Below are 13,006 nucleotides of genomic sequence, written 5' to 3'. Positions count from 1 at the left end.
ATGTCTGTGAGAATGTAACACTTTGTGGCTGACTTGACACATATTTTCACAGACGCACCAAAGAGAATATCTGTGTCTGTCAGTACTGTCGGTGACATGGTGGAGGGCCATTCAGTGACTTTGACCTGTAGCAGTGATGCCAACCCACCAATGCACAACTTCACCTGGTACCAGACCGTAGGAAATGACACAGTTGTCCGAGGTGCAGGGGAGATGGTTACCTTCACTCTGTCTTCTGGTGACAGTGGGCTCTACCATTGTGAGGCGCAAAACAAAGTTGGATCTCAAAACTCAACTGGAGTTGAAATTACTGTGGAAATTACTGTGGCATCACAAATGGCATCTCTTATCTTGTCTCTGATCCAGACACAACAACATCCAAAGAATGAATGTGTTCTCAGAAGACCTATAAGTGTGTAAAATGCAATAATATAGCGAATACATAGAATGCATCTGACACACTTTGTCTTATCCTTTCTGCAGGTAACACATTTCTGACTGCAGTGGTGTGTAGTGCAACAGCTGCTGTATTGGCTGTTGGAACATTTATAGCGGTCATGGCTCTTGTCAGGTATCAATGCACTTGTTTATTAAGCGTTTCTTATGCATTATGGTTTGTATATTATAGTATTTATTTATTTTCATTAGGCTATTGATTGAATTGACATTGTTGTTTATTATTGCTATTCTCTTTAATGTAGTCTTCCCAACTTTTTAAATAGTTTACTGTTAAATTTAACTTTGTATTGTTGTTATTTGTATGTCGCTTTGGACAAAATGCTAAATACCATAACCATCAACCATATTCACTTTAACATATAGTTATATCACTGACTAATTAATCTGTCTTTAATATACAGTACATGTGTCTTTTATGTGAATTTTGTAAAATTGAGGCTTGTTCTATTTCTTTATGGAGGCGAGACAAAGGGGATGGGAGATACATCCAAACAAACCAAGAGGTACGCTGATATCATGTGAAACCTCCTTCTAGTTCTAGGAGGAACATACTCAAAAAGCTTTGATGATAGGAGTTGAGTGGTAGGATTTTTTTGTGATTGTACAAAAATAAGCAAATAAATAAACAAATAAATAAATAATCTTTCCACAGCCTATCTACGAGGATATCCATGATGCATACACAGGTCTGGACCCCAGCACCAAACAACCCCCTGACTATGACACTCTTCAGGTAAGTCATAATGCTATCGGCCTCAAAGCCAAGTTGCTATGCACTACAGTCCAAAATTAGGTGCAGTATATCTTGAAGTTTATCCATTCCTAGCTTCTTTGTCCAAGATGTACAGGCTAGCATGTAGCATGAAAATGCATGATTGAAAAATATGGAAGCAACCATAGGTATATGTTTACATACACATAGCTTAATGTTTATGCTACATCAACTAGTTCATACAACCAAGCATCTTCTTAATCTCATGAACACAATATAGATATACTTGCTTGCTATTTTCACATTCGTCTTATTCAGGCAGCGGCTAATGTAAACCAAAACGAGGCTACAGGGCATACAGACCGTAAGATTGTTGTATTCTATGCATTCACCAGTAGGTAGGTGGCAAAAATGCATTAATGACATAGTCAATGTCCCTTAACCTTACTATGGTTTACACAATGGCCGTCGCATGAATAGGGCGAATGCATAGCAACTCTGAATGGCAAATAACAAATCAGTCCCAGAATCTACAATGTGTGTGTGTGTGTGTGTGTGTGTGTGTGTGTGTCCAGACAACAGCTCATGTGTATGAGACTCTGTAGAGCAGAGACCAGATGGAGCTGCAGAATCTCAGGTTCAGATGCCAACACCAGGAATGACACCTGGACTGTCCGACTCAGAACCACTTCTGTCACTTTTCTTACTTTACATTATCATACTATATTGAGCTTTACCATCAAACACCACAGCAATATTAATAACAAATCTAAATATTGTCCTTGAAAATGTAGTTGTTCTGTCTTGTTTGTGATGATAGCTAACTAGAAGTTTTCAGGTTTGCCTTTTCCTCTGCAGCTTGCTGTGTATTTCAGCATTTAATGTGGTAGTAACCCCATAGAACACATTAAACAGAAAAGAGAAGGCTTGTGTGTGTGATTTTGCCCTAGGAAACAGTTTCAGTGATATCAAGACCCAGGATGCAAAAATCTCTACAAAGAGAAAGCATATGTGATTAGTTACTAATGTGTTGTTAATGGGTGAAAACATTGTTTGCTGCAAATTTAACAGATGTATTTATCAAAAATAAATGAAAACAAACTCAAAACAAAGTGTTGACTTGTACCTTTAAATCCATGACCTAGACATGATTAGTCCATCTAGCCTTTGTAATGAGTAATAATGTGAAGTTGGGTGAAGACCACTCAATGATCTTTCAATAGCAAAATGTGACGACAATATTGTATTTTAAACTTCTATACTAATGGATTGATCATAAAGACATCCAACATTATTTTGGTTAGCCAACTCACTGCTGTATATTGCTGTGCAAACACGGCCCAAACAAGTCCTGTACATTTTCATAATAGATGATCATCCCACAAAATGCACAACACAGAGTTCTGAACATGTATATGCACACAGAGTATGAATGGAAACAATTAAATCAGGGAAGTAAAGACAAACTTGAGCCAGTTAGTTCGGATAAAAGTGCAGATTTTGAACATAAAGCTCATGATCATTTTTTACCTTTTGTGACATCAAATATTTGAAGGAGACAATTATAGGCAAAATGCCAAACATTGTTTATTGTTTTGTAGTTTGATATTCATATCAGTCAATCAAAAATGTTCTCTTAGCTGAGGTGTTAAGGTGTTTTGTTATTCAAATCACTTGTAACCAAAAGATTAACAGCAATATCCATTAAGGCACTGCGCACTGAGGCCAAGCTTATAACTTTGGCCTATAGGTGGTGCATGTGGTTGGTATCCTCAATGGATATCGATACCTTGGATCTTGACATCTCCAGTGACATGGATGTGCTTGAACTTCTTATCGCCAAAGCGGTTGGGGAACTGCATCTTGTGGCCACTAGGAAGCTTGATATGAAACTTCTGGTCACTGAATTCCATAGTGATCTTAAACATGAATAATAAAAAGAACTGAGAGTATGCACACCCAAACAGACGTGTTGGATAGCATGATATATCATCATAAATTAGGGTACAAGTAGCTGCACAATCCTGCTTATTCATTAATTAAATCTATTATTGTTGTTATCCTTTTTGTTGTTATTAACTCTAGTTTTCAGTTCTCTTTGGCTAAATATGGTAATCTGAAATCATAAGAATTTGAAAATGAAATTTGAAATACATTATTAAACTCATGGGCCTAATCGTGAGTTAACATTACAAAACTTGTGATACAAGCCAAAGGATCTAATATATACTGTGTAATAAAACAGAAATGTACCGGATGAATAAATCAGTTTTGAGGATTATGAGTGTAAGCAGACTCCAAAACAGAGATGTAGAGGACAGAGAAGTACTAATACATATACTGAAACATCTTAAGCTACATTTGAACTTCTCCAAACTCATTAGACAGTTATTTCCTGTTTTCATTTGTGCATTTGTATCCACTAACTGTAAGCTGAGCATATACATTTGTGTGTAGGCTATGCTATGCACGTATAACTTTAGGTGCTCTCACCTTGAACTCCTCATGGGGACGGAAGGGGAAAGAGCTCTCCCTCTGCTCCCCCTGCCAGGTGCCTTCTTTCTTGGAGTTGCACACGATGGTCTGATTGTCCCCATGTTCGGAGAAGCGCGGGTTAAAGTGGAGAGCCAGATTATCCTCGCTGTGACCGATGTTAATGGAAAACCTAGAGAGAGAGAGAGAGAGAGAGAGGGTGTGGGGACTTACTGGATGTGTGGAGGTCTGTGTGGACACATGACGTGTGGCTCTAACAGGACAACAAGACACTTTCTTTGGTTTCGACAAATTGCTCCTGGCCACACAGTCCATGTGAGTTGACATTGCCTCAGAGAGAAAGAAATTTAATTGGCTTTTGTCTTACAATACCAACATCCTTTCACCAGAAATGCAAACGGTCTGAACATATTTAGGGAACTTCCTTAATTTCACATGAGTCACTCTGGTCCAAAAGTTCTCATGATTATTAGCGTTGCACCATTGACACAGTGAGCTTACCCAGTGCCTGACGTGGCCTTGCCAGTGATCTTCAGCTCCTGACCAGCCTTGAAGGACATGTTCTTTAGAGTGAGCATCTATCCAGAAAGGGGGGGAAAAATCTTTCAGTAATGTTACTGGCTCATCTATTCCATGTCATCTAGCTTTCTTAACCTACAGTACATTCTGAACATCCAGTTGTCAGTGATAAATAACTGAAACGAAGATAGTACATCTATGCTCAAGTGCCAAGATCAAAGCCAGGTGTTCTTTGAGCTCAAGGGCATATCTAATGCATTACAAAAGTTGGTTGAACTTGTTATCTGTCTGGATGAGTAGATGTTTTAGCCAAAACGCATGACTGCTTTGCATTAAATTAAAAAGCCTTTAATGAAATGGACTTATGTTTCAAATGATGTCTTCATCACATTTAAAGTTTTACACTAAGGTGGAACATCTTCCCTTCTTATACTGAAATAGAATAACCCACTACCACTGTACTCTTATTATACAATATTCGTTTGACATTAATATTACATTTACACCATAACGGATGACACTTACCTTGACTTTCGTAAGTGAGGAAGTTCCACTCTGAACTGCTCATGACCGCTGACTGGCTTTTATAGCCGCATGAGAAGGCATGGGAGATGGAGGGCAGAGATGGAGGTTGCATTTGACCACTACGTACGTCACAGATTTTGAGGAAGCTCATCCTGAAGGCATTCAGCTCATTTGCAGATTGTAAGTGCATTCACAAAAATTAGGCAATTGTGTGATGTATCCATCTAGGTTACTGCTCTGCCCTGTTTACTTTCATCAGAGATTTTCTAATTAACTTCACCTTCAGTATGCAAGCTATGATTATAATTATGACCGCCGCGCAGCGAAGCCCCACATGGATAGCATGGAACCATCGTTTTTTGTTTTGATCTGTAGCCCCCCCGCTGGACTGGACCCCCGAAAGGAGGGTAGGGCAGACACAGTTTTCTGTGAATATCTTGAGAACCGTAGGGCCTAGGATGACCAATTTTTTCTGTATGTTTGCCTCCAGGGGTCATGTTAACCCATTCCATGTGCACACATGTGCATAAACAGATACACACGTAGACATATGTACGTACGCATGCATGCACATGCACAAACACACATACGCAGACAAACACACAAGCACGCACACACGCACACACACACACACACACACCCACACACATAAACATAAACGTGTGCACGCACACATGCACACAATTCAAGAATTTCTCAGAATTATGAACAGGCAAGATGGGGGTGGGGTTGTATAAAATGAATTTTACATGTGAAATCTATGAACTAATCATGTTTTGGTACTTGTTGTCTAGCAGATACCAGTGAGAATTGAGTGTGGATAATGCAATTTAGTGAGACAGTTAGAATCATATAGGCCTTTCAGCGTGATTTATTTTTGTGGAAAAAATGTGCTGGACTGGGCGGCGGTCATATTTTGTACCGCTCTGCGGTACATCTAGTTACTCTACTGGTGATGGGCGTAATTTATGGTAGGGACAGTAGGCAGGGCCTTAGTCACCATAGACATTGAGGGGGACGTGTCCCCCCCCAATATTCAAATATGACCAAAATGTCCCCCCCAATATACGGACATAGAAAAATAAATAAAGAAAAAGACAATACAGAAACCAACAAGCACCACCATCTGAAATGTAATCAAACATAAATAATGCACAAATTAGTGACCTATATGGTGCCCTTTTGATTTCTATGGTCGCTATACATGTGTATTTGCAAATCAGGTCATTATGTGTTGCAAACTTGCAAACTAGTTGTTTTCAGACTCATAGTCATTGGGGTATTGTTTAGCCCTGTTATCTAGCAATCAAGCAGTTTAGTGTTTTGCCATCGTTGTCGGGATCGCTTATTTTCTTTCTCACGCACCAATCAACAAACTCAACGCACATGAATATTTGAGATATAATTACTAGGCTACGGAAGACGTTTAACTATGTCTATCAGTCATGGTTTAGGCAGAGACCTTCTGATATGCTTTTTGTTTTCAAGTAAACTGAAATAAAGTGAAGCAAGTAGAAAAAACGCCCGTTTATTTAATGTGTCAACAGAATATCTGCAAATTCCGTGAAATTCCGTGTTCATAAGAGAATTCTGTTTTCATGTGTAGATTCTGTGATTCCGTCCGCGTTTTCCGCATCACGGAAATCATAGGGCCTTACACACACTCTTACTCACTCACTCACACACACACACACAAACACTCTTACTCTAGCCTGGAAACCTGGAAAGACTTCGCAGAGAGTCTGGCCTAGATCCATAGGCGTTCGTTTATTTCCGGGTGGGGAGGGCACAGTTTGAGGTTAAAAGTCATTGGAGTTCCTTAGAACCGCTTTGAACCAATCACTAACAACCGGCGTTTCGTCATACAGAGAAGTTTCTCTGCAGCACGCCCATAACAAGCACGGGTGCATCTTATAAGCAAACAATTACACGTTTCATCTGCGTAACTCTCGCCAAAATGCATCATATAGTGTTTTGTGAATGTACCCAAGTCAAACGTTCATATAAATGCATAAGTACGTCCAAAGCGCCACTTTTAAGCTTGTATGCGTTGTCGCTTTCGGGTGAAATGACCTTTTGAATGGGATTCCTATAGGGCTACTACTTTTTTGATACAATCGCGTCAAAATTGCTATTTTTCAAATACTATAAAGGCTCGACACAACATGAAACTTTGATCGAAGTATCATCAGTGTCTCTACACATGAACTCGAGCATTGAGAAAATTGTTGGTGTACACAGAGTTTACTAAAAGAGAGGTTTTTAACAACTCACTTGTTTTTTCTGCTCGCTGCCATCTTGCCATCTTGCAAGGAGTGAGTTGTCCAAAATATTTATTTTTAGTAAGCTATGTGTACACGAACAATGTTCTTAATGCTCGAGTTCATATGTAGAGACACTGATGATGCTTCGATCAAAGTTTCAAGTTATGTCGAGCCTTCTTAGTGTTTGAAAAATAGCGATTTTGACCCGACCATGTAGCCTACTAAACTACGGTTTGACTCGGGTACGTTCGTAGCCTATTTTTAAAGTGACAAAATCTATGACTAAAGTTTAGCTGACGATATAACATCCTACTCCACTGTAACTTCGTTCATGACACTCCTGTTAATAGGCTAAACTATTATTTACATTTGCTCAAAGATTTCATAAGTATAAGTCCTTTTCGCTCCCTACATTGATGTATTCCAAGCGATCTGCTTCAGGGGCGGGGACGTAGTAATTTAAACACCTATGCCTGGGTAGGCTACGTTATCGCTCTCAGGGACGTCCTCTGTTCGCTGGTTGGTCGGCTGCCCAACTGCCGAAGTAAACGAGCGTGAATCAACCTATTCCAGACGGAGTACTGTAGGGAAAAGAAATCGACTGGAAGTACGTAGACAGGCCAAGGCCAGGCTACTCTTACTCACCACTCACACACAAACACCTTCATCCCACACACACACACACACATACACACACACTTTTACTCACTCGCACACAAACACCTTCATCCCTCACACACACACACACACACACACACACACTCACTCACACTCTCTCTCTCTCTCTCTTTCTCTCTCTCTCTCCCTCACAGAAACACACACTCACACACACACACACACACACACACACACACACACACACACACACACGATCAATGTGCATGATCTGGTGCTAGTTTTAAAAAACTGTGGGGTTGAGATGCTCTGAAAAAAGATATGGCCACCTCATTTTTAAAGCATGCATTAAATAGGGCTTGAGATCACAACTGAAAATAGTGACAGACAACACACAGTAAGCATACAGTAGAGAGGTAGCTCATATACAAAACAGTTTTGTAAGAATAACACACTGATATTGTATGTAGGCTAATAAAGGTGGATACATCCACCAATATACTGTAAACATATTCAATGAATTTATAGATTATACAGATTTTTCCACAGTTCTATTTGAGGTGTGTAACTAGCACTCACTGAATTTAACATGACAGTGTATCTCAAAAGTGTGTTTTTTTATATCCAAGCACAAATGCAGATGCAACACTCCTCCAGCCAGCCGTCTGCAGAAAGGAGGACAACCGTGTGGCCTGTGTGGTTGGTGACATTTTTCACACATTCTGCATCCTGCACTGCATCTGACTGAGGTTTGGACTGAAATATTTAATCTGTCACTAGCCCAGGCAGCTGTCCCCGCATGCTTTAAAACCACCTCCATCATGCCGGTGCCAAAACACTCCACTGCAACAAGCCTTAATGACTTCCGTCCAGTTGCACTCACATCATCATGAAGTGCTTCAAGAGGCTGGTCCTGGCCCACCTCAAGACCTGCTTACCACCCTCACTGGACTCCTTCCATTTCACCTACCATCAGAACAGGAGCACAGAGGATGTCATCTCTACGGCGCTTCACTCTGCCCTGTCCCACCTTGAAAATAGCTATCTATCATCCCCTACAAACTGATCACCAAACTCAGTGAACTGGACATCAATACCTCCCTCTGTAACTGGATTCTGGACTTCCTAACCCAGTGTTTTTCAACCACTGTGCCGGGGCACACTAGTGTGCCGTGAGAGATCATCAGGTGTGCTGCAGAAAATTACCCAAATGTCACTCACTGGTCCAGAAAAGCAACTGTTGTATCAAAGAATTTATAAACACATGCTCTCATTGATTGTATGATTGCACTATTTGTGGTATGCAGGCATTGTACAACGGGGGCCCCATATCCAGTATTCACAGAATCATCACATATCCAGTTCATAATAACAATTAAATTAGATATAGTCACCTACAAATGAAACAGAGGGCGCTTGTTTTATTGAACAGGTCTTGCATAGAAGCCATAATAAGGCCATATCTGTGTATTATTTGAAATTTTAGGCTATGGTATGTTTATTTTTTCTTCACGCAGGATGTTAGTGTGCCGTGGCACAAAAAAGGTTGAAAAACACTGTCCTAACCAACAGACCTCAGTCTGTTAGGTTAGATAACCACACCTCCTCAACCATCACCCTGAACACCGGCATACCACAGGGATGTGCTGAGCCCTCTCCTTTACTCCCTCTTCACCTACAACTGCAATTTTACAACGGTATTGAACGCGATTCAGCCAATTGCAATCAAGGACTGGAACTATCAGTTTTAGAAAAAAACGCGTTCAATACCGTTGTAAAATTGCAGTTGTAGGTGAAGAGGGAGTAAAGGAGAGGGCTCAGCACTTCCGTGCAATGAGACCAGGTTGGTTTTAGAAACGTATCTAGACATATCATGCACTTCCAAAATCCCTAACGTGCCCGACTGTTCTAATTTTGTTAAAAAAATAAATGGTTTATTCTTATAGACCAAATACATCTAAACCATTGTATCTGACTTCATTATTAGTTTTTATGCATACTTTCATGTTGTTGGTGAGACAGAGAATGTGAATTCTGTCAACATTCTAAATCCCGTTTCCTGCATTTTTTTTACACTGATGACTAAATTTATCATAACTTTTGAAAGGTTAAGGATATTCCAATTCAGTCTTTTTTTGTTGTTAAATAGCCTACAACTTGCTAAACATCTCATACTCTATATTTTTTCTGAGATGATGAAAATTCAGTTTTATGTGAATGAAATGAAATTTTGACAAATTTTGGATATACAGTACGTTTGGAGAGGATTTTCAAAGACTGTTCATTACTATATCAACATTACCATATGTATTTTACATCGTTTCATAGAACTGATACAATGGTATGTATATCCCATTGATGGTATGTATTATACTCAATAAATAAGGTTTTTTGTGTGAGGAGGTCATCCAGCATCACAAATGGAATGTTCGGCATGGGCATGAAAGGGTTAATACTGTTTCTTTTACTTTCAATATGATTGCAAGAAGTGCAGATTTGTGCTGTTCCTCTTGATGAGTGAACTTTCCTTTTTACTTCTCCAATATCCCCCCCCTGCTGACAGATCTTGACCTTAGGTTGTGGAACGGTTTCTGGCTGAAACTGACTGACTGATACGCCACAGAGAGGTCAAATCAGGTTGCACAGCACTACTTCTCCATTTCCTCTCGTACACATGTGAATGTATAGTATAGAGTATAGATACTCTTTTAATCCCGTGAGGGAAATTTGGTCTTGGCTTTTATCCCATCCGTGAATTAGTGAAACACACTCAGCACACAGTGAACACACAGTGAGGTGAAGCACACACTAACCCGGCACAGTGAGCTGCCTGCTACAGCAGCGCACTGGGAGCAGTGAGGGGTTAGGTGCCTTGCTCAAGGGCACTTCAGCTGTGGATGTGGGCATGGAAGAGCAGTGCTCAACCACTTCCCCCAGCCCACATTTTTCCTACTGGTCGGGGATCGAACCGGCAAGCCCTACGGTTTCAAACCTGAAGCCCTTAGTAGGCCACGGCTGCCCCACATGTTGAATGTTGCCTCACATGAATGAATGTTTACACAATATATTGTAAACTGTTTATGCTTATTTGTGGCTGAAAAAAGTGAGATTTGTGTCAACATATATCTACCTATGCATCTGTATATAACAGCAATAATGTTTACTTTATGATGGACAGGGAAGCACAGACAGTGATTGTGTGAACTCAACTTAAATCATATATTGTCAATTTGAATATGTCCATGACTTTCAATATTGTTCAAAACTCTCTACACATGTCTAAAATTGCTGTTTATATGGGTATACACAAACACACACACACACACACACACACACACACACACATACATGTTGATGTTCCCTGTGATTGATTAGCAGATTGATTAGACTGAAGTCTCATGACTTTCCAAAAAACAATACTAAATGCTCCTTCAACTTTCCACTACTGCCATTTAGCCTGTTTGCTTGATACCTCTTTTTACAACTAGAGCTAGGGTTATTATGTAGCCTACAGAGAAACAGAAACTACAGTTTCTGTACAGTATGTACTCAGCACACAGAAACCTCAACCGAGGTGAAATGCCAATTTGAAATGCCATTTGTGGATCTTTAATTTGCATCTGCTTCAAAATGTAATAGGTTCTTCTTCCTTTCACCATTCTACCAACTTACCAATTTTTTTAAAAAGTTATAGCCTGCTAGTTGTAGCTCAATTTAGTCTAGACGGATTTCAGAAAAAAGGCCTTCTATAAGAAGTGAGGGGCATTTTGTGGGTACAAGCCTACTGTATATTTCAAGGGTGCTGAGTCCAAAAATGGTACCCAAGCAAAATTTAGAGCTTTTGACCTTCTAATTTGCATATCAAAATGGCCGGCAAATTGCCCATCTTGCACAGTCATTGGACCATTTCCCCCTAGTTTTTTGTAAGTAGGCAATCAAGATGAGGAAATTAAGTTTCTATCGATTGTCAAGGGTCAGAGCAAGAATATAGTGCTCACTGCCTTTTTTATGTATATACATGCAAATGTACAACTTGGTGGAATTAAGCATTATATGTGTCATTATATGTGTCATACAGGTGGACATAAATATTCAATAAATGTTACTCTGATATGATGTACACTATATTATATGATAACAAAAAAAATCCATTACAAGTTGTCTGAGATTTCACGTTTTTATGCGAATTAAGCATTTGTTCTCTAAATTCTAAAACGGGAAAAACCCAGGTGAAAATAGGGCATAGGGAAAAATATTCAAAAAGAGGTGATCCTAAAAAGTTGTTTTCATGTTACCGGATGTGGGGTGGTAGGGAAGGGGGTCATCCCTCTTCATGTTTGCCTTAATTCTGTTTCATGCTTCTGCGCCTTATTTGTTTGGCCTTTTCCTACTTAGATTTTGTAAAAATACACAGTAGCCTAATATAACAATATCATTGGTATCTTTGTACTAATGTGTGTCTGTGTGTGTTTATTTCTCTCTGTGTGTGTGTGTGTGTGTGCGCGTCTCTCTATCTCTCTCTCTCTGTGTCTGTGTGTGTGTCTCTCTCTCTCTGTGTGTGTGTGTATATATATATATATATATTCACTCTATATACTCTTATATAACACTATATATATATACTGTGTTGCCACAGTTACCTTGAAAAAGTAATCTGATTACTGATTACTTTTTTAAAAAGTAACTTAGTTACTTTACTGATTACTTGATTTTAAAAGTAACTAAGTTAGATTACAAGTTACTTTATTAGTTACTTTCAGCAGCTGCCGACAACACCCCCACCGCCTCAACATGAAAATGATAACCGGTTTTGCCAATACTCACTATAATGGAAGTGCATTTTAACAATCAATGTATAGCAGACATCCCAACCTACTGATAGATACTGAAATGCAGATGTTTGTTCAATAATGTCTAGTCAGTACACCAAATAAGGAAGGCCTATTGATAGAAATTGTGATAGTAAAATATGTAGATTTTGGTAGTTTGGCCTTTTCATGTAGCCTTGGCAACTAGCCATCTAGTATAAACAGGCTAGGGTTACACCTCTGCTAAAGAAACCCTAGCCTTTTAAACAGGCTAGGGTTACACCTCTGCTAAAGAAAAGTACACTTAATCCAACTGAGGTGAAGAACTACAGACCTGTCTCCCTTCTTCCTTTCTTGTCAAAGGTTTTGGAGAAAGTGGTCTTCAAGCAAGTTTGTGACTTTCTTCATCAGAATAATCTACTAGACCCTATGCAGTCTGGTTTCAAGAGTGGTCATTCTACTGAAACTGCTCTTCTGTCTGTGACTGAAGCATTGAGAGTAGCTAAGTCCTCTGCTCAGTCATCAGTATTAATTCTACTAGATTTATCTGCAGCCTTTGATACTGTTAACCATGACATTCTCCTATCTATACTATCTGAACTGGGAATTTC

At 39.5% G+C, this 13,006-nt stretch overlaps 1 protein-coding gene across 1 annotated transcript; it reads right to left on the bottom strand.

Annotated features, from left to right (window-relative positions):
• Window positions 1–2,733: 2,733 nt before the first annotated feature.
• Window positions 2,734–4,766, bottom strand: LOC143107683 (beta-galactoside-binding lectin-like). Its single transcript, XM_076271512.1, has 4 exons — window positions 4,709–4,766; window positions 4,166–4,242; window positions 3,665–3,836; window positions 2,734–3,090 (listed from the first exon to the last, which is right to left on the bottom strand). Exons 2-4 carry the CDS (start codon window positions 4,240–4,242, stop codon window positions 2,944–2,946), a joined length of 396 nt encoding a protein of 131 aa, XP_076127627.1. The 5' UTR covers window positions 4,709–4,766; the 3' UTR covers window positions 2,734–2,943.
• Window positions 4,767–13,006: the final 8,240 nt, after the last annotated feature.

Source organism: Alosa pseudoharengus, unplaced genomic scaffold (assembly GCF_046254945.1).
Source record: "Alosa pseudoharengus isolate Yale_2024_CS ecotype anadromous, Long Island Sound unplaced genomic scaffold, YU_APseudo_1.1 YU_APseudo_1.1_scf_1, whole genome shotgun sequence".
Lineage (NCBI taxonomy): Eukaryota > Metazoa > Chordata > Actinopteri > Clupeiformes > Clupeidae > Alosa > Alosa pseudoharengus.
The sequence above is the reverse complement of the archived record's forward strand: the minus strand, read 5'-3'. Positions and strand labels throughout refer to the sequence as shown.